This window comes from Bubalus kerabau, chromosome 5, assembly GCF_029407905.1.
Source record: "Bubalus kerabau isolate K-KA32 ecotype Philippines breed swamp buffalo chromosome 5, PCC_UOA_SB_1v2, whole genome shotgun sequence".
Lineage (NCBI taxonomy): Eukaryota > Metazoa > Chordata > Mammalia > Artiodactyla > Bovidae > Bubalus > Bubalus kerabau.
In genome coordinates, this window is record NC_073628.1 from 112,753,381 (window position 1) to 112,780,654 (window position 27,274).

A 27,274-nucleotide genomic window follows, 5' to 3' on the forward strand; every position below is an offset into this window, starting at 1 on the left:
TTAGGATATAAAACTTGTTTTGCTTTTGAAATACCTGGCACTCTTATGAAAAGAGTGCTTCCCTACAGAAAACTAATTTGGAAATTTAAAAGTCTTTAATATTTAGGTGTCTTTCCTATTAAAATAACTAAAAACCAGTACAGAGATGTTTAAAGGTGTTTTTGAAACCCTGTGACATTTCCTGTTTGCTGCTTGCAGCATCAAGCAAAAGAGTAGAAGCTTTGTGGTTGAGTTGAAGAGTGTGCTAAAGCAAGAGGGCTTTGGCAGGACATCTGTGGGTACCTCTTGTGGGAGAACCAATAGCCCTTTGAGATCCTATTCTCCTAAGTCACTCCCATTCTAGCTTGACTCAAGTGGTACTTTTCCAATTAGGGCAAGCGTTAGATAAAAATTAAGTTGAAGGCAGAATTCATCTTTGGAACCAGCAGCTCCCCTCCAACCCCCACACCACTGGCCCTTAGCCCCTTCCCCCTTGCAAACGTTCAGTCTCTCACATTCTCCACTTGATCAGTGCTCTTGGGCTCCAGATAGTCCAATAAACTCCTTCCATCTCTGGTGTCAATTGATAAAACTCCATTCCTGGTTTATATGTATTTTGGAGCTGAGGAGTCATTTAATGCATTTCCAGTTGTGGAATTTCTTGCATCCCTAAAATAAGGATGGAAGATTTTCTCATCTCCTTCTAGGAGAAAGTTGCTTTTCCTCACAAGCATTCAGTCCCTTCAAGACAAGAATTCTCTTGAGAGACAAGAAAACTATGATTCATGGACCCAAGAAGGGCCTTGCTGAGTCCAAACTCTGAAGCTTTTATCTTCAGCTTTACAATCATTTCAATGATACAGAGGAGTTTCCCAGGTGGGGCTAGTGGTAAAGAACCTGCCTGACAATGTAGGAGACATGAGACGCAGGTTTGATCCCTGGATCAGGAAGATCCCCTGGAGGAGGGCACAGCAACCCACTCCAGCATTCTTGCCTGGAGAATTCCATGGAAAGAGGAGCCTGGCCGGCTATGGTCCATAGGGTCGCAAAGAGGTGGACATGACTGAAGCAACTTAGCATGTACGCACACATGCAGTGATATAGAAGACTAGGTTTTCAAAGTTGGTGGGTTTGTGTGTGTATGTTTATGTAACATGGTAAAGATATGCTCGAAATACCATCCTCCTGGACTGTGTAGGACTGTTAGTTGGTTCAGCGTTCACTAAGCAACCACTTGTTGTACATTGACTATATAAAAGGTACTGGGAATACAGAGATGAATACGGTTTCAAATGCTCTGTCAGACTATATGCCCTGCTCTTTGTTTCAAACAACATGGTACATGTTTAACATTTATATTCCCTGTAATATTTTTTTATTTTAAATATTATTTTAAATTCCTTCACACCATCTGAAAAAGACCCAGGGCCTGCTTCACTTCCTGGATGTATGGTTACGGCCCATTGGTTTCCACAGGGAGGTCATGCCTGGGCAGACGTATCGGTACCAAGTTCAAGCTGCAGCTGGAGCAGAACTGGGAGAAGCTTCACCTCCTCTAAGCCACATCCATGGAGCTCCTTACTGTGGAGATGGGAAGGTTGCAAGGTGAGGACATACTGGGTGCCTTGGACTGGGTGTCAGAGGATGTCCCGCCTTGCCCGGACCACGAGGGTTCATCTTGAGACTGGTTTGGGAAGTGAAAGGGGCAAGGCACTGTGTGATTTTGGTATTGAACAAAATCTGGGACCTGGTAGTGATCTTGAGGGGTCATTCACATCTCTACATAGTTAAGGATGGACCCACTTTCATTTAGTACCAAGATATTTGGGCTGATTCTGTGGGGATCTTCAGGTTTCAGAGAACAAGTGCTGGGCAGTGATTCAGGGAAGGAATTCATGGTGGAGAAGGTTATTGCCAAATGATGCTAAAAGAGGATGTGAGGGTATCTTTTGGATCAGTTGCCTGTCTTATGACCCAAGGAAAGTCACTATAGCTTTATGAGCTTCAGTTGCTCATTTGATCCCTGGAAGACCTCATTGCAATGCAATTTACAACTATTCTATAAAAGCACCAAGGTAAAAATGGAATCGCTCTTTTGATTTCTTAACATACTACCTTCCTTTTCCTGTTGCCCTTTAGTTAGTTAGTTATTTCAATCTCTCAGTCGTGTCTGACTCTTTGCAACACCATGGACTGTAGCACACCAGGCTTCCCTGTCCATCACCAACTGCCTGAGCTTGCTTAGACTCATTTCCATAAAGTCAATGATGCCATCCAACCATCTCACCCTCTGTCATCCCCTTCTTCTCCTGCCTTCAATCTTTCCCAGCATCGGGGTCTTTTTCCAATGAGTCAGTTCTTTGCATCAGGTGGTCAAAGTATTGGAGCTTTATCTTTAGTATCAGTCCTTCCATAGACTATTCAGGACTGATTTCCTTTAGGATTGACTAGTTTGATCTCCTTGTAGTCCAAGAGACTTCTCCAACACCACAGTTCAAAAGCATCAGTTCTTCAGTGCTCAGCTTTCTTTATGGTCTTTCTCTATGCCCTTTAGTGATATCAACTTAATTCATTCTGATTTGCCAGGCACTTGCCAAAATTTTTCACTGAATCTCCCATGTCCCAGTGACCACCCTATATTAATCTATTCTAAATGCTTAGCTCACCTAATATGTTGTTTATATAAAGCTGCTGGGAGTAAAAGACTGGAAGTCCAGGTACTGTAATTTATCTCAGAGTCTGTATCCTAATAAGATGGCTTGTTTTTAGCTTTCCAGATCAAGTAAAAGTATCTTGTATCTTGAAGGCCTAATTGAAAGCAATCTATAGCCTTTCTTGGGGTTTTATCCCATTGTTTAGTAATTACTAAATATTGTTTGTCTTCTCAATCTTCTAAGATTCTTAAGCTTTAGTGTAAGTCTACTCCTTTTCATAGTAGTATAAACACCAAATGTTCCCAGACTTCAGAAATACATCCAAGAGACTGAGATCACTTTAATACCCAAACCTTGCTAGTTTGCTGAGGCCACCTTCTGCCTCAGTCTCAGCTTACCCTTTCTTCCCCTCCATCTCAATTAAATATCTCCCTGTGAAACCATTAGGTGACATTTCAGGGGCTCGGAAGAGCTCCAGTACCACAGTCCTTTATGTCTCAGCAAAGAAAAGAATTCAGCAATAGGCAAAGTGATAGATAAGAAGTGATTTATTAGATTAGGATGCTTGTAAGACATAAGCTGGCAAGGATTGGCAAGAGGCAGTAGTGGTGAAGGTTCTCAACCAGAGAACTTACTGGGCTACAGTTTTATAATCAAAGGAAAAGTGGGGAGGGGGAGAAAAACTTCTTTGTCTTTCTTGAGTAGACGCCATGCTTCCATCATCAGCTCTTCCTCCTGGTTGAGCCGGGGAGTTTTCTTGTCCCTACTTGATCAAGCTTGGTCTGCAAATTATTGTTTTTTATGTGTGCAGAGAGCATGTTCTAGGGATAATTAGCTTACTGAGCTTACTGGGCAGGATGTGGGTCTCATGACAACACTTATTTGATCATTTGGGGGCAGTGTCTCGTGCTTCTGTTGCATGATTTTGTTGCTAAGCAAGCCAGCTTGGTTTTGTGGTTAAGTAAACCTGCAAGGAGATCCAACCAGTCCATTCTAAAGGAGATCGGTACTGGGTGTTCTTTGGAAGGAATGATGCTAAAGCTGAAACTCCAATACTTTGGCCACCTCATGCAAAGTGTTGACTCATTGGAAAAGACTCTGATGCTGGGAGGGATTGGGGGCAGGAGGAGAAGGGGATGACAGAGGATGAGATGGCTGGATGGCATCACTGACTCAATGGATGTGAGTCTGAGTGAACTCCGGGAGTTGGTGATGGACAGGGAGGCCTGGCGTGCTGCGATTCATGGGGTTGCAAAGAGCCAGACACTACTGAGCAACTGAACTGAACTGAAACCTGCTCTATTGAGTAATCAGTAACTTACAGGGGTCACCCATATTTTTCTACATACAATCCCCTAGTGGAATTAACTACTTAATCACCAACTTTGTCCCTATTTTGAGCTTCCCTGGTGGCTCAGACAGTAAAGTGTCGGCCTGCAATGCAGGAGACCTCGGTTTGATCCCTGGGTCAGGAAGATCTTCTGGAGAAGGAAATGGCAACCCACCCCAGTAGTCTTGCCTGGAAAATTCCATGGACAGAGGGGCCTGGAGGGCTACAGTCCATGGGGTCTCAAAGAGTTGGATGCGACTGAGTGACTTCACTTTCACTTTTGTCCCTATCACCTAGGGATGACTCAACGTGTGCACAGAACAAATCTGCTTGTTGTTGATGTTTTCCATGGCTATCTCATTTTAAACCTGCTGCCCACTAATTAAGGTGTCTGCAGGACTAGGTGACCATTACTACCCAGACAGAGCCCTGCTTGAACAAAACATTTGATCTTATGTTGTAGCATCTCCTACAGCAGTCCTCCAATGAAGGTTCTGAGGTCCCAGGATGCCACATCTGTCTGGGGTTCTGGGGGCAGAACAAGATAAGGGCCATCTTCCTAATCTGACATTGTACATTCTAGCCTGAGCCTTGAAACAGCTTCATCTGTAGTGACACCTGCTTGGCTACTGGGCTTCACAAAGCTCCTTATCAAAATGTTCCTTTAAACTCTGCCTATATCACCTCTCTATAGAGTGTCATACTTTGTTCTTGCGACATTGGAAGGCCCTGCCTGCCAATGCAGGAGACATGGTTCATGGGTTCATGGGAGATCATGGGTTCCCTGATCCAGGAAGATCCCATATACCTCAGGGCAACTAAGCCCACGTGCCACAACTATTGAGCCTGTACTCTAGATCCTGGGAGCTGCAACTATGGAAGCCCTCGCACCCTAGACCCTGTGATCTACAATGAGAGAAGCCACTGCAATGAGAAACCCACACACCACACCAAGAGAGTAGCCCCTGCTCCCTGAAACTAGAGAAAAGCCGGCACAGCAACCAAAACTAACTAAATATTTTTTTTAATGATGTTAACTAAAAGAGAAAAATCATTTTATGTATACAAGTGTGTATGTTTGTATATCAGAATGTATACTTTTACCTTGTAGAAACCTGGGAGAAGAGTGTGATGATGGAGACCTTTTGAATGGAGACGGCTGCTCAAGGGCATGTGAGTTAGAGGAAGGTTTCAACTGTGTAGGTGAGTTTAGGAACACCTGCCCAGGCTTATATCCTATATTTGGAGGTGTCTCCAATTCTTACTCTTGTGAGCCCTTGATATCTGGCAATGTGTAATTTAGTGGTAATAATGATAACATTTGCTGTGTCTGTTATGTGCCTGGCAATAACTGTTTCACGTATATTATCCTGTTTAATCCCTACAATAAATATAAGGAGACTAAACAGAGGCACAGAGAGCTTAAATAACTTGCTTTCTCTTACACAGCTGGCAGTGATGAAGTCAGGATTTGAACCAGGGAAGCAAATCCACATGTTAAACTACTAAGTTACCTGGCCTCCTAGATTAATGTTACCAAAGATTGCTCTTGGGTCCTCATGTCTAACATCAGACTGTCAGCCAAGTAGCACAATCACAGATTCAACATAAAAATTATGGTGGGACATGTTTTAAGCCAAAGAGAGTACAAGATATCTCTTGGTGTCTGTGTTTAGTAGATAAGATTATGAAGAGTGACACACAGAATTTCTTAATCCGGGAATATCACTGGTAATGCTATTGCTAGGTGCCATTGACTCTAGACTCTCGCCACACAGGAAGGCCCTCCAGAACACTTTCCCTGATTTTGATTAAAGCCATCAACAGGCTTCTTTGTAGATTATTTTTTCATTCCTATGAGCATGCACGCTTAGTTGCTCAATCAGGTCCAACTCTTTGTGACCCCATGGGCTGTCTCCTGCCAGGCTCCTCTATCCATGGAACTCTCCAGGCAAGAACACCGGAGTGGGTAGCCTTTCCCTTCTCCAGGGGATCTTCCCGACCCAGGGATCGAATCTGGGTCTCCTGCATTGCAGGCGGATTCTTTACCATCTGAGCCATCAGGGAAGCCCTCCTATGTGCATACATTGAAGTAATTCTGTGGAACATATTTACTCAGCAAGGTTATTTTTAAAAGCAGTGCATTTAACAATATTTTAATGTTTCTAAATTTCAAGACAAAGTTGGATATGATTATAATTATATATAATTTATTAAGGTATTAAATACTACAAAGAACATACAAATGCTCCTGCTTTCCTCAGCAGAATAATAAAATTATAAAATCTTAGTGGTCTTACATCTATCCATATAACAAAATATGTTCAGTGCCCTCTGTATACCACAAGTCTAATAGAGACCCTGATCCCTTCATATGTCCAGCCTCTTTCCTTTATAGAAATTGCTATATCAGTTCTCGAGCTTTTCTTATATGCCTCTAGCCATAAAGATTGCACCTTGAAAGACCATTCTGTTTAAAAGTGGCTTTATCTATTATAAAATTCTTATCCCCCTTTCTGGTTTGGAAACTGATGTTCAGAGCATTTTAGTGACTTGTCCATGGGCATATAATGAAGTGTCTACAAAGCCAGCACTGGAACTCAGCTTTCCTAATTCTTAATCAAGTGCTTTTTCCTTGCTATGAAACTACAGAGGATACATTTTTTTCCCCTGTTTTATTTGACTACCATTCAGATATTTGAAATGCCTCCCCATTATTCTGCTTTCCAGTCCAAACATCCCCTGATGTGATTAGGTTTCCAGGCCCTTTCCTATTTACCCTAACTTGGCATGCTTCCTGTGGTCAATGCCCAGAAAGGAATTCAATACTCCAGATATGGTCTGGCTGTGTAAAATACACTGAACCGATTACCTCCCCTCTTCTGTATACCAGTATTTGTTAATGCCAGCTCTGTTTGCATCATTCCTTTTTTCACATAATGGGCTCATGATACACACACACACACACACACACACACACACACACAAACACACACACAGCCTTTGCCACTGCAGTTCATCTCATCTGTCTTAAAAGCGGACCTTACTTTGTTTCCATCACATTTAATTCCATTAAATTTGGTTCATATTCCTTTACCCTCCAACTCCAGGAAGATCATAGTTAAATTATTTTAGCTTTACATGGCAAAGTTAAAATGGTCTGTTCTACAGCTAGATATTTATTTCAGTTAGTAATATGCTCATAGTATTTAGTTCTATAGCATATAGCTCTAAAGCTCATAGCATATGCTAAGCATATAGTTCTGTTCCATCATTTCTCAAGAGACTAAGTTTGAAGGAACCATTGTGAAATGTGTTATAAAAGTGGCCTGCTATTTTTGCATTGATTTGAAGAAACAGAAGCAAAATTTTTAAGTTGATGGTAAACAAAAAATAGAGAAGAAGCAAGGAGAGACTGTCACTGGATTATATAGAAAAATAAGACATGTATACATATGCATATTATAAAAATGTCATAAAATATATATTATAAAACAAACACATTCATATGTGCATATGTGTATATTCAAAATATGCACATACATATAAACTCTACATACATGCATATATATGAATATATGTATATATGTATATAAAGTATACAAACATATAAACTATACATATATATGCATGTGTATATATATATATATATATATATATATATATATATATATATGGAACAATCATGGAAAAGTCATTCCAAATACACATATATTGGCTTTGGGGAGTAACTTAGAAAGGCCTTGGATTTAATGGCATACAGGAGTTGAAAACCCAAAATAGGCTCAGAACCAAGTCCTCGGAACAGGAGCATACTCCTAGCAAGTAGAGGTAGATTAGTACTAGAGAAGGGTCTTTGACTTGAAGAGATTATTAAGGAAAATAATTAGTAACTACATGTCGATGAACAGCTGAAAAATTACTGAAGCAGTCCTGTGGTATTTCTGTAAAGAATTTAAAATTAAAAGAATGGAATAGAAACAGTTAATTTTAGTGATGTTACTGAATGGGTACCTATGCAGTCGCTTTAGTTGTGTCTGACTCTTTGTGACCATACGTTCTATAGCCTGCCAGGCTCCTTTGTCCATGGGATTCTCTAGGGAAGAATGCTGGAGTGGGTTGCCATGTCCTTCTCCAGGGGATCTTCCCAACCCAGGGATCACATTGGTGCCTTTTATATCTCCTGCGTTGGCAGGTGGGTTCTTTACCACTAGTGCCACCTGGAAAGCCCATGTACCTATGGGTTGATCTATTTTAAATCTTGATCTTATTTTCATGTCCTATTATTTTAGGTAGAAATGAAGAATTAGAATTGTGTTACTAATAGGGGTAGACAGGGCAATAATAATAAATAAATGGCTTTATAACTGCATCTCAAGTTTTTACATTTGAAGAAAGCTAAGTTTCATATCAAGTGGCTCAGGGGTAAAGAATCTGCCTGCAATGCAGGAGACACAGGAGACATGGGTTTGATTCCTGGGCCATGACAATCCCCTGGAGGAGGGCATGGCAACTCACTCCATATTCCTACCTGGAGAATCCCATAGACAGAGGAGCCTACATGGACAGAGCAGGCTACAGTCCATAGGGTCCCCAAGAGTTGGACATGACTGAAGTTTACTGAAGTTACTGAAGATACGTAAACCCACGCAGTTTATATATCTATAGTTAGTGAGGACTATCCATGTAGTAGAAGTTATCCTACAAGCAAGTAAGGACCTTGTCCAAGGAATTATAGCTTGCTTTACAGGCCCAGTGATTCTTCTCATGTGTTCATTACTCACACATTTGCTCCTGAAGACAGTCTCTCTGCCTTGGTTGAGGTACTGTGGAGTAAGAGAAAGCCCCTGAACCTGCTTCCTGTAAGCCTGGCTCAAAGCCAAGCAATACTGCTTCTGCATCAAGGGAACTCTGACAAATCACTTATAATCATGGAGTCTCAGATTGTCTATTGATGAAACAAACAAAAAATACATACCTCACATGGTTATTGTAAGACAATAATAGATGTGTAACCCTTATAAACCTGGAGCCCATATTGTCCATTTAAGAGCAAATTGCATGGTTAACTGAAGAAATACATCAGCAAAAATGTAATTGAAAACAAATCCCTTAAATGTTTTATTTAAAATTTCAAAGACTATGATGAGGTTCTAAGTATATATCACATCCTACCATCTATTTAAATCTCCTTTATTCTTTTACCTAGCTTCCCCTAGCTTCCCCTAGTACTTTGCTCAATGATTCCTCAAAGTTTCTTTCTATATCCACCCCACAGCTGCTTTTTTCCTTCCTGTTCCTTCTCCCCTAACCCCACCCACTTTGTAGACTTTTTATTATCTCAATGGATTTTACCCTTCTCCCCATGAAAAAGTATCCTTATTTAGGGGTATGATATCTATATGTTTGAGGTGGGCATTAGACTGGTTAGTAGTTATAGGATCCTCTCTAGCGGCTGGAGTAAAAATGTAATTATTTTTACTTATATAAAAATACCTTTTCAAATGTCAAACAATGTTTCTTGACAGGGGAACCAAGCCTGTGCTATATACATGAGGGAGATGGAATATGTGAGCCTTTTGAGAAGGAAACCAGCATTGTAGACTGTGGCCTCTATACTCCCAAAGGATACCTGGATCAGTGGGCTACCCAGGCTTTTTCTTCTCATGAAGACAAGAAGAAATGTCCTGCTTCCTTGGTAACTGGAGCACCTCATTCCATGGTAAGTTAAGACTAGTCAAGGGTAAACAAAATTGTTAAGTGATTCCCCCAGATACTGACCTTGAGCTTACATTTTTTTCTCCTAACTTTGACGCCAAATTTAGTTAATGAACTCAGAATAAAATAATGTTAAATGAAAAGCTTCTAGGCTATCAGTTAAATCTCCTCCCCCACCCTCAGCCCACTTACCTTCACTAGTTTTCATCTAGGAACCTTTGACTATGCAATAACTGACTGAAAAGTACACAAAAGCATCTCAAAATTAGCCTTATAATATGCATGTCAGAAATTACACTTGGGCTTTGAGTTTGGAAGAATTTATCTTGAAAGAAGATAAATGAGCAGTAAAGTCAGAATACTTGGATGACACTGTTGGATCTATCAGTATCATTATGATTATTACTAAGTGACATTTGGCAAGTCACTTAACTTCTCTGGGCCCCAATTATCTCATATGTAAATCTTTTGCATTTAACTCAAGGTTTATTGCAAGGATCAAATGAAATTTAAAATATATATTAAAGATCAAAATATAATTTGATTTAAAAATCATTATTATTAAAGACTTTCTAGAATTAGTACTAAAATCAAATCCATAGGCACACAATTTTCCATGAATATCTACCTAAGTAAATAGAAGATCTTCCGAGAGCTTTGAGGACTGACTTCTGTGAATTATAAATACCTAAAAGAAGATTAAGTGAAAAAAGTGAAAGTGTTAATTGTTCAGTTGTGTCCGACTCTTTGCAACCCCATGGACTATAGCCCATTGGGCTCCTCTGTCTGTGGGAGGCAAGACACTGGAGTGGGTTGCCATTCCCTCCTCCAGGGGATCTTCCCAACCCAGGGATAGAACATGGTTCTCCTGCCATGCAGGTGGATTCTTTACTGTCTGAGTCATCGGGGAAACCCAAAGATTAAGGGCTTTGGTTTTTGAATGCTATTCTAGATATTTCCATTGCCAAATATACTCTTCCATGCTTTATAACAATAAGTAATACAGTCATTTTTGACAGAAGTAAGATTTGTTAATAGCTCTCTAGGTATTTTAGGCCAGAGGCAAATCATTGGTTTTTGGTCTTGAGGAGACAGCCCAAGAGACTGAGGAACTAGCCAAGGCTAGTGGTCCAGGTCAAGGAACTCATCAAGGACCCAAGTGTCTCTGAGATTTCGGCTCTTTCCACACTTGACTTGCAGTTTTCTTCCTCAAGCTCATGAGATGACTACTGCCCTCCAGGTGTGAAGTCATTATTTCAAGCAGGAAGAAGAGGGAAGGTCAAAGGGAAATAATTGCATGCGAGCTGAGTCTGTTTTTAGTGGCAAAATGGGAGCTGTTCCAGAAGTATAGGCATCTACCAACATCCCATTGTTCAGATCCAGGTCACTTTACCAGCCTTAGCTGTAAGGGACCCTGAGGAGATGAGCATTTAGAGCTGGATACACTGTCACCTTGACCAAGATTAGAATTTGTTAATAAGAAAGAGGGAGGTATGGATATGGACAGCCAATTAGCCATGCCTGTCTCTCTCCTTTAGCTAATTCTGAAGGCATCTTTCCCAAGAATTCTGATGCCCAGTGGTAGGAAGTTAGGAAAGTTAGGTGATTCTGAGTTAGTAACAGCTCTCTAAAGCAGCTTTTAGTCTAGCTTGTCTGTCTTCCCCAAGTGAAATGGGAAAATTTTTCTGGAATTTCTCTTTCCTGGCTCCTTTTCCCATCTTAGTGTTTCCTTGACTCGGTTGTCTCACTCCTGGGCCAGTAGATCCTTCCTGGTAAGGACAGAATCATCATCTTGGACAGATTTCCCTAACTAATCCTAGGAGCAGTTGTCTGAAACGTGCCAGGAGAATTCTTTGAGCAAGGTCCCTGGACCACCGATGGGCTGTAAGTTGTCACGTGTGTTCTTCCTCCCTGGTAAGTTGGTTATTGAGGCTAAGAGAGAGCACTGAGACATTCTACCTTGAGAAAAGTTTTCTGCCAATAATGTCATCATGAGGCATTCAGAAAGAGGAAAACTTTGATTTTGAGCTGGGAGTTTCATTATCTTCACTTATCTCTCACCCTTCATGTCTAATTTTTGGTTGAAATTGCATTTCAGGTTTGCACATCATACCGTCTAGATTTACCAGAGCACCGACCCATAATTGGCTGGTTTCCCTGTGTCCCCAGTGGAAATGGACCTGAAGATGAAGAGAGTAAGCAGCCAAAAGGTAGCCTGCAGAGAGAGGATGAGGTTTGGCTCAAAGTAAGTGACCCAAATGTTTTTTTGTGTGAAAACTGGATAGATTGTGCATGCGTGTGTGTGTGTGTGTGTGTGTGTGTGTATAAATGATACATTGGAATGTCAGGAAATTTCCTTTTGTCATCTAAAAGTTTTTATGTTTTGAATTTATTTTCATTTCTTTTTGAATGTTGGACTTTTCTTTATAAGCAATCACTCTATCAAAGTGTAATACACATATAGAAAAGTGCAAAAATCAGAAAGGATTGATAAATTTTTACAAAGTAAACATCCTCTCTAACCACCACAGAGATCAAAAAACAGAAAATTAACATCACCCCCAAAAGGCTCTGTCATTCTCCCTCTCTTTATACTACAGAGGTATCTACTATTTTTCCTTTTATCACCAAAGATTAGTTTTACCTGTTTGTATTTTATGTGAAAAATTTGACAGTCTGTAGTATTTGTGTCTGATTCTTTCTTACTCAGCATTCTATCTCTGGGATTCATTCAGACTGCTATACTTAGCAGTAGTGTTCATGTCCACTGTGGAGCAGAATTCCAGTGCATCAATGGGCCATACTCTAATTAATCATAGTAATGAACCTTTTGTTTATTTCTAATTTTTCTCTATTGTATATTACAAATAGTTCTGCTATAAACACTTCTGTACATTTCTTTTGGTGAATGTATACAGACAGTTGGGTATATTTGGAATTGCTGCTAAGTCACTTGAGTCGTGTCCGACTCTGTGCGACCCCAGAGATGGAAGCCCACCAGGCTCCCCCGTCCCTGGAATTCTCCAGGCAAGAACACTGGAGTGGGTTGCCATTTCCTTCTCCAATGCATAAAAGTGAAAAGTGAAAGTGAAGTCGGTCAGTCGTGTCCGACCCTCAGCGACCCCATGGACTGCAGCCTACCAGCTCCTCCACCCATGGGATTTTTCCAGGCAAGAGTACTGGAGTGGGGTGCCATTGCCTTCTCCAATATTTGGAACTGCTAGATAGTAATTAGGCAGATGATCAGCTTTAGTAGATAATACCAAATGGTGTTCCACTTGGTTATACTAGTTTATACTCCCAACAGAGGCTTATGAGGCAATTGCTTTATATTTTTACTGATTACTTGGTATTTTAAGTCTTAATTTTAACCATTAAGTATGTAAATGTACCTCCCTATGGTTTCAATTTACATTTACATTTTGACTAATGAAGTTGTAATCTTTATATGTATATCGACCATTTGTATTGATATATCCTTTCTCCCTCTTTTTTTCTGAAGGGTTTATTCAAGTGTTTTGCTCAATTTTCTATTGGACTGTCATTTTCTTCTTAATTTATATGATTTCTTTACAATTTTTGGAATATATAAATCATATTTCAGATGTATATTATTTAATATTTTCCAGCATTCCATGGCTTACTTTTTTTTTTTTTACTCTTAATGGTATATTTGATAAAGAGTTCTAAATTTTACCACAATCCAATTTATTTTTCTTTTTCTTTATGGTTAGTGCTAATCATGTACTATATTAAGAAGTCTTTGCTTACCACAAAGAAATACTTTCCTATGTTATCTTCTAGAAATGTTGTTGTTTCACCTTTTATATATAGATCTACAATCCTCTGGAATTTTTACATATTGTGTGAGGTAGGGATCAAGATTTTTTTCCCCCTAGAACTAGAACCACCATTGAAAGTGAAAGTGTTAGTTGCTCGGTCATGTCTGATTCTTTGTGACCCCATGGACTGTAGCCCACCAGGCTCTTCTGTCCATGGAATTCTCCAGGCAAGAATACTGGAGTGGGTAGCCATTTTCTTCTCTAGGGATCTTCCTGACCCAGGGATCAAACCTGGGTCTCCTGCATTGCAAGCAGATTCTTAATCATCTGAGCCACCAAAATAACAACTTGAAGGCAATGTATAATCCTTTGCCAATAGTTTTGGATCCTTTTTGTGAATATATTAAGTGTTTTTTCATTTATATTCATTAGAGCTTGGTCCCTACATTAAAAAAGAAAAATTTTACTATCTTGTCAGGTTTATGATGAAGGCCAGGTTTGACTCCTAGAGTAAGTTTCCTTTATTCCCCAGTTTTCTGGAATATTTTGAGAAAGGTTGGTGTTAAATTTTCGTGGACTTCATCAGTAAAGCTATCTGAGTCTGGTATTTTCTTTGAGGAAAATATTTAAATATATGTTAAAATCTTAAGCCAAATATTGCAGAATTGGGGCTTTCTATTTCTTCTTAGGTTAACTTTGGAAGAAGTAATTTTTTTTCCAAATAATTTGTCCATTTTTTTCCTAAAATTTTGAATTTGTTGGCATTAAGTTTTTCATAATGCTCTCTTATTTTGTATATTTCTATATTCCCTAGGACTTTTTTTAGTTATTCTATGGCTAATTGTTGGCTTCTCTCTTTTATTTTTTTGCTTAGTATTGCTAAAGACTTAACAGTTATATTAATTTTTATTAATGTTTTTATAGAACCAAAGATTATACATGTGTGTATATATGTATGCTTATATATATATACATATATACATAAATACACATATGTAAACATAAAAGGAAGGAAATAATGAAAGTAGCATACATGTGTGCTCTTATTTTCATTATTGCCTCTTTTTATGTTTACATTTAATTTGCTCTTGAGATGATGCTTAGATCATTAATTTTTAGCTTCTTTCTTTTTAAAATATAAACATTAAGGTGGCAAGTTTCTTTCTAAATGTGACTTTTGCAACATATTACATTTCATATGTCTTATTTCTATTATCATTCAGTTCAAACGTATTTTCTAATTTTTATTTGACTACTTTTTTGATCCCTGAGTTATATATAAATATGCTGATGAATGTCCAAACATTTGTTTGGAAATTATTTATTTTTTGGTTTTGATTTATAGCTAGAGTCTTCTGTGCTCCAAGATTATACTTGGTATGATGTCAAGCCTTTTTAATTTGTTGACCTTTGAATTATGGAAAAACATATGGTTAATTGGGCTTCCCTGGTGGCTCAGTGGTAAAGAATCCGCCTGCCAAATAGGAGATGCAGGTTCGATCCCAGGTTTGGGAAGATCCCCGGAGAAGGAAATGGCCACCTTCTCCAGTATTCTTGCCTGGAAAATCCCATGGATAGAGGAACCTGGCAGGTTACAGTCCATAGGGTAACAAAAGAGTTAGATACAACTTACTGACTAAACAACAACAATATGGTTAATATTGATAAATATTACATGTACTTTGAAAGAAATATGTAGTCTGAAATAGTTGGATATAGCATTCTATATATTTAACATAGATCAAGTTCATCCATCATGTTGTTAAAATTTCCCATATTGTATATTTTCCTTGATACTCTTTCCACCAGTTACTGAGATACATGTGTTAGACTTTCTTACCATAATCTTAAATTTGCCTGTTTCTCTTTTATTTTTGCCAGTTGTTGATCTACGCATTGATTTATTTACATTTTGAGACTATTATTAAATATTCAGGCAATTCTCACTTTGTAGCGTGGAAATACAAAATGACCATGTATCCTAAAACTGTACAAAGCAAGCTAAATAACCAATGGTGAAAATTACAGTTGTTACATGATATTTTTGTCACAACATTAAAAACTTTTATTTTTAGAAGTATATGTGAAATAAAATGAAAAAATAGTAAAATTTAACTCATTATAATTTAAAACATTGCAGAGAATTAGTGTTTCATTTCTCTGTAAAAAAACTTTACAAGCATAGTTTTAACAAATCTTGCCTTTTTTTTGCATCATATGACTTATATTACAAAGCAAGCAATTTTTCTATGCCATTGTGAATTGTAATATTCCTTTCCAAGTTTGATTATCTTCTAATACTTTATGGTACGTTACACTTTCAATGTTATGAAACATCTCTGAGAGTTCTTTTGATATGAATTTTTTCTTGGCATCATTTTCTCTGGGACATCTTTATCCTTTTTGTCACAACCACTTTACTCCTTTTTTCTGATAATTTCATTTTCACTAAGTTCCTCTGGCTGCAAATACAGAGTCTCTCAAATGGCAGCAGCAGCAGCATTCCCATACCTAATTATTTCATCTATAATTCTATTTACCTTTCATTCCAATTTCACCTCCAGCATTATAATTTTTTATTTCTTTGCTGCACTTTCATCTTTCCTAGATATCCCTTCTTTTGATTATCCATTTTTGTAAAATGTCATGTGGGTAATATGTCAGTGGGAGATGAGACAATGCAGCTGCACATTTTTCTGTCTCTGTGTGAACAAAATAACAGGCACACAGGGACCAATCAATGACAATTTGAATGAAGAGATGTAATTGGTCACTTTATCATGATTCTCATTGGTTATTTATATGGTGATTTATATGGTGATATGGAGGACTATTCGTGGAGTTTATACTTTCTGCAGTTACAATTAATACTTTTTGCTAGTTGAAATTTGAATCACATTATCTGGTATTATATAACTAAATTGTGATAACTGATATTTGTGTATACAGAAACTACATAAAATGAAACTACTGTCAGTAGATGATTTTAGAACTTACTGTATTTTTCCAATTCTGTTGTTTTCCTCAATTTCTTTGCATTGATCGCCGAGGAAGGCTTTCTTATCTCTCCTTGCTATTCTTTGGAACTCTGCATTCAGATGCTTATATCTTTCCTTTTCTCCTTTGCTTTTCACTTCTCTTCTTTTCACAGCTATTTGTAAGACCTCCCCAGACAGCCACTTTGCTTTTTTGCATTTCTTTTCCATGGGGATGGTCTTGATCCCTGTCTGCTGTACAATGTCACGAACTTCCATCCATAGTTCATCAGGCACTCTATCTATCAGATCTAGTCCCTTAAATCTGTTTCTCACTTCCACGGTATAATCTTAGGGATTTGATTTAGGTCATACCTGAATGGTCTAGTGGTTTTCCCCATTTTCTTCAATTTAAGTCTGAATTTGGCAATAAGGAGTTGATGATCTGAGCCACAGTCAGCTCCCAGTCTTGTTTTTGCTAACTGTATAGAGCTTCTCCATCTTTGGCTGCAAAGAATATAATCAGTCTGATTTCGGTGTTGACCATCTGGTGATGTCCATGTGTAGAGTCTTCTCTTGTGTTGTTTGAAGAGAGTGTTTGCTATGACCAGTGCATTCCCTTGGCAAAACTCTATTAGCCTTTGCCTTGCGTCATGCCATACTCAAAGGCCAAATTTGCCTGTTACTCCAGGTGTTTCTTGACTTCCTACTTTTGCATTCCAGTCCCCTATAATGAAAAGGACATCTTTTTTGGGTGTTAGTTCTAGAAGGTCTTGTAGGTCTTCATAGAACCGTCAACTTCAGCTTCTTCAGCATTACTGGTTGGGGCATAGGCTTCAATTACCGTGGTATTGAATGGTTTGCCTTGGAAACGAACAGAGATCATTTTGTCATTTTTGAGATTGCCTCCAAGTACTGCATTTCAGACTCTTTTCTTGACCATGATGGCTACTCCATTTCTTCTTAGGGATTCCTGCCCACAGTAGTAGATATAATTGTCATCTGAGTTAAATACACCCATTCCAGTCCATTTTAGTTTGCTGATTCCTAGAATGTTGACATTCACTCTTGCCATCTCCTGTTTGACCACTTCCAATTTGCCTTGATTCATGGACCTGACATTCTAGGTTCCTATGCAATATTGCTCTTTATAGCATCGGACCTTGCTTCTATCACCAGTCACATCCACAACTGGGTATTGTTTTTGGTTGGCTCCATCCCTTTATTCTTTCTGGAGTTATTTCTCCACTGATCTCCAGTAGCATATTGGGCACCTACTGACCCGGGGAGTTCCTCTTTCAGTATCCTATCATTTTGCCCTTTCATACTGTTCATTGGGTTCTCAAGGCAAGAATACTGAAGTGGTTTGCCATTCCCTTCTCCAGTGGACCACATTCTGTCAGACCTCTCCACCATGACCCACCCATCTTGGGTGGCCCCACATGGCATGGCTTAGTTTCATTGAGTTAGACAAGGCTGTGGTCCATGTGATCAGATTGGCTAGTTTTCTGTGATTATGGTTTCAGTGTGTCTGCCCTCTGATGCTGTCTCACAACACCTACCGTCTTACTTGGGTTTCTTTTACCTTGGACAAGGGGTATCTCCTCACTGCCGCCCCTTCTGACCTTGAACGTGGAGTAGCTCCTTTAAGCCCTCCTGCGCCTATGCAGCCACAGCTCTTTGGACGTGGGGTTGCTCCTATGGTATGGACATAACAGAAGCAGAAGATATTAAGAAGAGGTGGCAAGAATACACAGAAGAACTGTACAAAAAAGATCTTCATGACCAAGATAATCATGATGGTATGATCACTGACCTAGAGCCAGACATCCTGGAATGTGAAGTCAAGTGGGCCTTAGAAAGCATCACTACAAACAAAGCTAGTGGAAGTGATGGAATTCCAGTTGAGCTATTTCAAATCCTGAGAGATGATGCTGTGAATGTGCTGCACTCAATATGCCAGCACATTTGGAAAACTCAGCAGTGGCCACAGGACTGGCAAAGGTCAGTTTTCATTCCAATCCCAAAGAAGGGCAATGCCAAAGAATGCTCAAACTACCACACAACTGCACTCATCTCACATGCTAGTAAAGTAATGCTCAAAATTCTGCAAGCCAGGCTTCAGCAATACGTGAACCATGAACTTCCAGATGTTCAAGCTGGTTTTAGAAAAGGCAGAGGAACTGGAGAACAAATTGCCAACATCCGCTGGATCATCAAAAAAGCAAGAGAGTTCTAGAAAAACATCTATTTCTGCTTTATTGACTAGGCCAAGGCCTTTGACTGTGACAATAAATTGTGGAAAATTCTGAAAGAGATGGGAATACCAGACCACCGGACCTGCCTCTTGAGAAACCTGTATGCAGGTCAGGAAGCAACAGTTAGAACTGGACATGGAACAACAGACTGGTTCCAAATAAGAAAAGGAGTATGTCAAGGCTGTATATTGTCACCCTGCTTATTTAACTTCTATGCAGAGTACATCATGAGAAATGCTGGGCTGGAAGAAGCACAAGCTGGAATCAAGATTGCCCAGAGAAATATCAATAACCTCAGATATGCAGATGACACCACCCTTATGGCAGAATGTGAAGAGGAACTAAAAAGCCTCTTGATGAAAGTGAAAGAGGAGAGTGAAAAAGTTGGCTTAAAGCTCAACATTCAGAAAACAAAGATCATGGCATCCGGTCCCATCACTTCATGGGAAATAGATGGGGAAACAGTGGAAACAGTGTCAGACTTTATTTTTGCGGGCTCCAAAATCACTGCAGATGGTGATTGCAGCCATGAAATTAAAAGACGCTTACTCCTTTGAAGGAAAGTTATGACCAACCTAGATAGCATATTGAAAAGCAGAGACATTACTTTGCCAACAAAGGTCCATCTAGTCAAGGCTATGGTTTTTCCAATGGTCATGTATGGATGTGAGAGTTGGACTGTGAAGAAAGCTGAGTGCCAAAGAATTGATGCTTTTGAACTGTGGTGTTGGAGAAGACTCTTGAGAGTCCCTTGGACTACAAGAAGATACATCCAGTCCATACTAAAGATCAATCCTCGGTGTTCATTGGAAGGACTGATGCTAAAGCTGAAACTCCAATATTTTGGCTACCTCATGTGAAGAGCTGACTCACTGGAAAAGACTCTGATGCTGTGAGGGACTGGGGGCAGGAGGAGAATGGGATGACAGAGGATGAGATGGCTGGATGGCATCACCGACTTGATGGACATGAGTCTGAGTGAACTCTGGGAGTTGATGATGGACAGGGAGGCCTGGCATGCTGCAATTCATGGGGTTGCAAAGAGTTGGACACGACTGAGTGACTGAACTGAACTGAACTATATCTTCCTTGTGGATTATCTCTTTTAACATTAAGAAATGTCTATCTCTAAGAATATTTCTTGCTGCACTATAAACTTTGTATAATATTAGTATAGATATGTCTTTTTTTGTTTGCATATTGTTTCCTCTTCTATTACTTTTAATCCTTCTGTGCAATTATATTTAATATACTTTGTTTGAAATCAACATATCTTTATATATATGTAAATAATATAAATAAATCTAAGAAACTGCTATATACATAAATCTAAAATTCTTTATTTTCCAATTGTAGTATTTAGTCCAATTACATTTAATGTAATTAATGATGCTTCCCTGGTGACTCAGTGGTAAAGAATCTGCCTGCCAGTGCAGGAATGCAGGAGATGTGGTTTTGATCCCTGGATCAGGAAGGTCCCTTGGAAGGAAATGGCAGCCCACTCTAATATTCTTGCCTGGGAAATCCCATGGACAGAGGAGCTTGGCAAGCTACAGTGCGTGGGGTCACAAGAGTCAAAAACAATTTAGCAACTAAGCAGTTTTATATTTACCAGGGAATCATTTGTTTCTCACTTTTCCCTCATACTCTGTTTTTTTCTATTTCTTGCCCTTTTTAGATTAAATCATCTCAGTTCAGTCACTCAGTCATGTCCAACTCTTTGAAACCCCATGGACTGCAGCACGCCAGGCTTCCCTGTCCATCACCAACTCCCTGAGCTTGCTCAAACCCATGTCCATCGAGTTGGTAATGCCATCCAACCATGTCATCCTCTGTCGTCCCCTTCTCCTCCTACCTTCAGTCTTTCCCAGCATCAGGGTCTTTTCCAATGAGTCAGTTCTTCACATCAGGTGGCCAAAGTACGAGTTTCAGCTTCAGCATTAGTCCTTCCAATGAATATTCAGGACTGATTTCCTTTAGGATGGACTGGTTGGATGTCCTTGCAGTCCAAGGGACTCTCAAGAGTCTTCTCCAACACCACGATTCAAAAGCATCAATTCTTTGGCGCTCAGTTCAGTTCAGTTCAGTTGCTCAGTCAGGTCCAACTCTTTGCAACCAAGCCTCCCTATCCATCACCTCCCAGAATCCACCCAATCCCATGTCCATCGAGTCAGTGATGTCATCCAACCATCTCATCCTCTGTTGTCCCCTTCTCCTCCTGCCCTCAATCTTTCCAAACATCAGGGTCTTTTCCAATGAGTCAGCTCTTCGCATCAGGTGGGCAAAGTACTGGAGTTTCAGCCTCAACATCAGTCCTTCCAATGAACACCCAGCTTTCTTTATATTCCAACTCTCACATCCATACATGACTACTGGAAAAACTATGGCTTTGACTAGATGGAACTTTGTCAGCAAATAATGTCTCTGCTTTTGAATATGCTGTCTAGGTTGGTCGTGGCTTTTCTTCCAAAGAGCAAGCATCTTTTAATTTCATGGCTGCAATCACCATCTGCAGTGATTTTGGAGCCCAAGAAAATAAAGTGTGTCACTTTTCCATTGTTTCCCCATCTATTTCCCATGAAGTGATGGGACCGGATGCCATGATCCTTGTTTTTTGAATGTTGAGTTTTAAGCCAGCTTTTTCACTCTCCTCTTTCACTTTTAACAATAGGCTCTTTAGTTCTTTGCTTTCTGCCATGAGTGTAGTGTTATCTGCGTATCTGAGGTTATTGATATTTCTCCTGGCAATCTTGATTCCAGCTTGTGCTTCATGCAGCCTCGCATTCCTCATGATGTACTCTGCATATAAGTTAAATAAGCATGGTGACAATATACAGCCTTGACATACTCCTTTCCCAATGCCCTCCTTTTTGAGCCACTAGAGAAGCCCTTAGATTAAATAAGTGTTTTTATTATTTTATTTTCCATTCTATCAATTTGTTGATAGAGAATACTTTTATTCTCTATCTTTGTTACCCTATAGTTGATAGAGAATACTTTTATTCTCTATCTTTGTTACCCTATAGATCACAAGCTGTGTACTTAACTGGTTAGAGTCTACTATGAATTAGTATTCTCACAATTTCATAATCAATAAGTAACTTAGAATGCTTTGTCTCTATTTTCTGTTTCCTGGCTTTTTAAAGATAAAATGATTTAATGTCACCTAATATTGACCTTCTCCAGTGTTATTTGGTCCTTTCTATATTTCTATGCTTTTCATTTTTATTTAGCTTGAAGAAATTCATTTATTATTATTTTTAATGTGAATCTTCTGGCAGTGAATTCTTCCAGTTTTTGTATAGCTGAAAATATCCTTGACATTTATTTTCAAAGTGTATCTTTGCCTGGTATAAAATTCTAGGTGGCCAGTTGTAGTTTTCACTGGTTTAAAGATGTTATTTCATTGCCTTTTTACCTACATACTTTCTCTGGAAAGTTAGCTGAACACTTGATATATATTACCTTGAAGGCAATGTCTTTTATTCTCTGGTGCTTTTAACATAATCTTCTTATATTTTGTCTTCAACAGTTTTACTGTAATGTTCCTAAGTCTGTTTTTCTTTGCATATATCTGGTGAAGAGTTTATCAAGCTTCTTGAATCTATAGCTTAATGTCCTTGCTTGCTCTTTTGTTTTTTGAACACCAAATTACTTTCTGCTGTATATCATTTGTTCCTTTTTTCTTTGTTCTATTTTCCATTCCTTTTGTTCCCCATGCTGAAGCCTGGTTATTTTATGCTGACGTATCTTCTGTTTCATTAAACCCAACTTTCACTCCATACAATCAGTTGTTAAACTATTATTAATTTCAGTCATTTAATTCTAGAACACCTATTTAATTTTCCCTACAGGTTCTCATTTTCTTTGAAATTCTCCATCCTGTTGTCTATTGTATACTAATAGACTGTTGTCTAAAATATACTAATCACAATTATTTTAAAACCTGTGTTTGATAATAGTAATGTATTGGTGACTGGAGGTCTGTTCATGTTAGTTTTTTTTTTCTTAATTTTCATTCATTTAGGTGTATCTACTATCCTACTGAACAGTGTCTTAATTGAATATCAGACACTGAAGAAATACATAGGCTCTAGCTAATAATATCTTCCCTTCAAGATGATTTTCTTTAAGAAAATGTATAATAAGATTTGGGAAACAGCACCTTAATTTAATCAGTACTTCAGTTGACTCAACCTGTGCTTCTGTATTAATGAGCCCTGATACATTTCATATTTCCTTTTCTGCTAAGGCCCATCCCTTCAAGGGTCTCAACTAAAACTTTGGACTGAGCCTTCCATCTTGATAGTCTCTGAAGCACAATTTCTATGTCCTCAGCACTATGTGCCTGTTTTTTGGCCTTTAATCTGCCTGCTTCTTATATTCTTAATCTTCATAGCTTAGAATTTGAAAAATACCTCAGTGGCAATAGTGGCACAGAATGTTAGGTTACCTTCAATGTGATTTCTTTTTGAGTCTCTTCAGTCCCGACTGCCTTAGTTGCTCTCAAATGCTTTCAAACTTTCTTTTTTACTTTATTCATATTTTAAAACTGTTCTTACCAAGAGTATGTATTTTGCTATATGTTACTTCATTGTAATTGGAAGCAAAACCCTACAACTGGAATTTTATTAATGTATAATAGTTAGCTACCATATGTATTTTAGGTTTGCACTCTGTTCTCATTACAAGTGATATAAGAGTAATAATACTTGTATAACGAAAAAGTAACTAATATCATTGAAAATTAATATATAAAGGCTATTTAAAAAATTTAGTTTTCACAAATTCACATAATACCAAATAAATGAGAAAGTGATTTTTAAAAATAATCTGATTAAGGTTTTTTCAAAGTTCTTTTGAGGACTGAATGATTTTTGATTCTTCATTATTTCTTTAATCTCACTTTAATCTTTATTTGATATACAAATATGATTTGTATTCTGTGGATCAGAGACAAATTTATTACAGTGAGAAACAACTGTACTGGAAAATATTAGCCTTGAAAATGCCTTTCCAAAATCTTTCCTTGCTACTTGCCTAACAAAATTTCTTTCATTTTAGTCCATATTTACTAAGGTAACTTGTCCCTTTTAGTTTTCCTTATCATTATTTCCTTACATCTTGGGTCAATATACAAAATTATGAGATCTCTTACATAGCATAAAATGTAGATTATTTTTATTATTTACAATAATAAGTACACTTTAAAGCCACTCATAGTTTACAATGTACATTCTCAAACACACTTTTATTTGAACCCCTTAATAGTCCTATGAGTTTGGCAAAATAGTTGTTTTCCTGTTTTATAGATGGGGGATATCAGAATCAAATACTCAGAGTGCTTTTTCCTACATCACCCAAGAATAAAACGGTAAATCTGAAGCTCAGACTCATGCCTCTTGATCTAATCCCATGCTTATTTCTTTGCACTACGTTGCATCATTCAATCAACATTCATTAGGTGCCTGTGATATGCCAAACCCGTAAATAATCACTGGGAATAAACAGGGACATATGACATGAGCAAGAAAGCAAGTTAAAACATATGTGGACTTGGAAGAAAAGGTTTCCTTTTTTCTTTTGTTGGATTTCTTCTAAATTCTTCAAAGACAATATCTGTGGATCTAGTTCACAGGATTTATTAAGTGCATATTGTAAACTCTAGGTGCCATTAGGGAATAGAGAAAGAAACAGAAGGCATGATCCTTCTCAGAAAGTCCTTTGACACTGAGCAATATAGACAACCAATGAAGCAATCTGAAAAGCAAGTATCCAGTGAATTACTTGTTGTTTGGCTTTACATGGAGCCCATCATCATATGCAAACCTCACATGTTCGTGTTTATTTTCATTGCTGTTCTAAAATTAAAAGTTAAGAATGGCCTCACTCAGGCTGGACTGGTCAGCATTCCTAACAGAAGCCATCAGGTGGTTGGTCATAGTATCTGAAATACTAGGGTTCTCCACATTGGTTATAAATTATGGACCACTGCCTGGAAACCCTCACTACATAAAACCTAAAGCCTGTTACCATGATTTCCTTCTTTTCTTTGAGTTTAACTAGCCAGACTCTCGGAGAAGGCAATGGCACCCCACTCCAGTACTCTTGCCTGGAAAATCCCATGGATGGAGGAGCCTGGTGGGCTGCAGTCCATGGGGTCGCTGGGAGTTGGACACGACTGAGCGACTTCCCTTTCACTTTTCACTTTCATGCATTGGAGAAGGAAATGGCAACCCACTCCAGTGTTCTTGCCTGGAGAATCCCAGGGATGGGGGAGCCTGGTGGGCTTCTGTCTCTGGGGTTGCACAGAGTCGGACACGACTGAAGCAACTTAGCAGCAGCAGCAGCAGCCAGACTCTGCATATGAATCCTCAACAATGTAGTGTATATTTAATTGATTGGATTTCAAAGATGAGAATCCGTAAAACTAGGCATTAAGAGCATAAAAAGTGACACATTTATTGTGATTTAATCTTTTCCAGATATCTTATTATCAATTCTTATACAAATTTTTATCAGAGATATGAGTTTTCTGATTCTAAAAATGATTATCTGAAAACTCAGAGATGCTAAGCATTTCGGATAACACAGCAGAGGTACAGATAGAATTCAAATTCAAATCCAGCTTATTCCAAAGTCCATGATTTTTCCTCTATACCAGGAGTTGGGAAATATTTTCTTTGAAGAGCCAGGTAACAAATATTTTAGGGTTTGTGGGCCATTTGGTCTCTGTCACAGTTATAGCTTCCCAGGTGGCACTAGCGGTAAAGAACCCACCTGCCAATGCAGAAGATGTAAGCGATGCAGGTTTGATTTCTGGGTTGGGAAGATCCCCTGGAGGAGGGTATGGCAGTCAACTCCAGTATTCTTGCCTGGAGAAGCCCATGGATGGAGGAGCCTGGCGGGCTACGGTCCATAGGGTCGCACAGAGTCAGATATGACTGAAGTGACTTAACACACAGTAACTTAACACTGCTGTTACAGAGTGAAAGTAGCATAGACAATACAGAAATGAATGAGCATGGTTGTGCTATAATAAAATTATATTTATGAACACAAAAATTTCAATTTCATATAATTTTCACATTATTCACATTATTTTTCTTTGAATTGTTTTTCAACCATTTCAAAATGCAAAAGTCATTCTTAGCTCACAGACCATAAAAAACAGGCAATGGGTCAGTTTTGGTCCATGGGCTATAGAGTCTGACCTCTGCTGTATTTCTAGTTTCCAGTCCACTACCTAAAATGAACAGAATATTGTATTCTAGAGGGATTCGATGAGGAATGAATCTTCACCCTTAAGGTACATACTCCTCAGCGATCATGTTTACGCAACTACCTCAGAAGACAAAATGTTATGCTACAAATACAGTTAAGTGTAAAATAGACTCAAAAGGACCTGGTGATTGATTGGACATAGAGAGACAGAGATAGCTTTGTTTCAAATGGAATTTCCCCATTCATCTAATCTTCCACACCCCTCTATACCCCTCCCCACCCACACACATATACACATTCTACGATTTAGAAATTTTAGTCATAACAGATTGCTTTCAGTGCTAGAAATCACCACAGTTTTTATATTTCCATAGCCTTTCAGGTAAGGAGTTAATGTTTTTCCTTCTTGGTTAAGTGCTTTCTCCACTTGGGCTTTCCAAAAAACACATACTAATCTTCTAAGATTTAGCTCAAGGATTACTTCTATTATAAGGCCTAGGCTTTTCTGAATTTCTCTCCCAAACCCTACATAGTATGTGTAATTAATTTCTTCCTCCTCTGTGCTTCCTCAATAAACATTTCTGTCACAGTTCCTATACACTTTCAAATAATCCATAGTTCAAAGAAGACTTTATAGGGAAATTAGAAAATATTTTGAGTTGAATGAAAATAATATGTCAAATTTTATGGGATGCAATTAAAGCAATGTTAAAGGGAAATTTATAGCTTTAAATGTCTATGTTTGGCGGGAGTAGGGGGGTGAGGAGGTAGTTAGGGTTGAGGAAAAGCATCATAAAGGGCTTCCCCGGTGGTTCAGATGGTAAAGAATCTGCCTGGAATGTAAAAGACTCTGGTTCAATCCCTGGGTTGGGAAGATCCCCTGGAGAAGAGAATGGCTACGCAATCTACTATTTTTGCCTGGAGAATTCCATGGACAGAGGAGCCTGGCAGGGTAAGGTCCATGGAGTCACAGAGAGTCAGATGCAACTGAGTAACTAAGACTTCTACTTTTTTCTTTTCTTTTTTTTTTTTAAGACTTCTACTTTTTTCAAGCATTATAAAATCAATAATCAATTTTCACCTGAAGTACTTGGAAAAAGAGCAAATAAAAACCAAAGTAAAAATAAAAAGGAAATAACAAAGAGCAAAAGTCAGTCAAGTAGGATAAAAAAATTCCCGTATCATCACTGTTATTTTATTTTCTCTAGAAATAGCAGCAGTGCAATCAGACTTTTAGTTTTATACTTTATGAGATATAAAATAAATGAAATATAAAACATGAAAAAAAGATTTAAAATTTAAATCATTTTCTCATAAACTGAATTAACATCTAAAGAGAAAAACAACCTGAAAA

The 27,274-nt window shown here is 38.5% G+C and overlaps 1 protein-coding gene across 1 annotated transcript in view; it reads left to right on the forward strand.

Moving 5' to 3' along the window:
* PAPPA2 (pappalysin 2) overlaps positions 1-27,274 on the forward strand; it is a 320,885-nt gene that overhangs the window by 149,748 nt on the left and 143,863 nt on the right. Inside the window, exons 8-11 of the mRNA XM_055582744.1 lie at positions 1,456-1,584; positions 5,075-5,166; positions 9,492-9,685; positions 11,780-11,926. Of these exons, the coding sequence (XP_055438719.1) occupies positions 1,456-1,584; positions 5,075-5,166; positions 9,492-9,685; positions 11,780-11,926 (562 nt within the window). The remainder of the gene's footprint in view (positions 1-1,455; positions 1,585-5,074; positions 5,167-9,491; positions 9,686-11,779; positions 11,927-27,274) is intronic.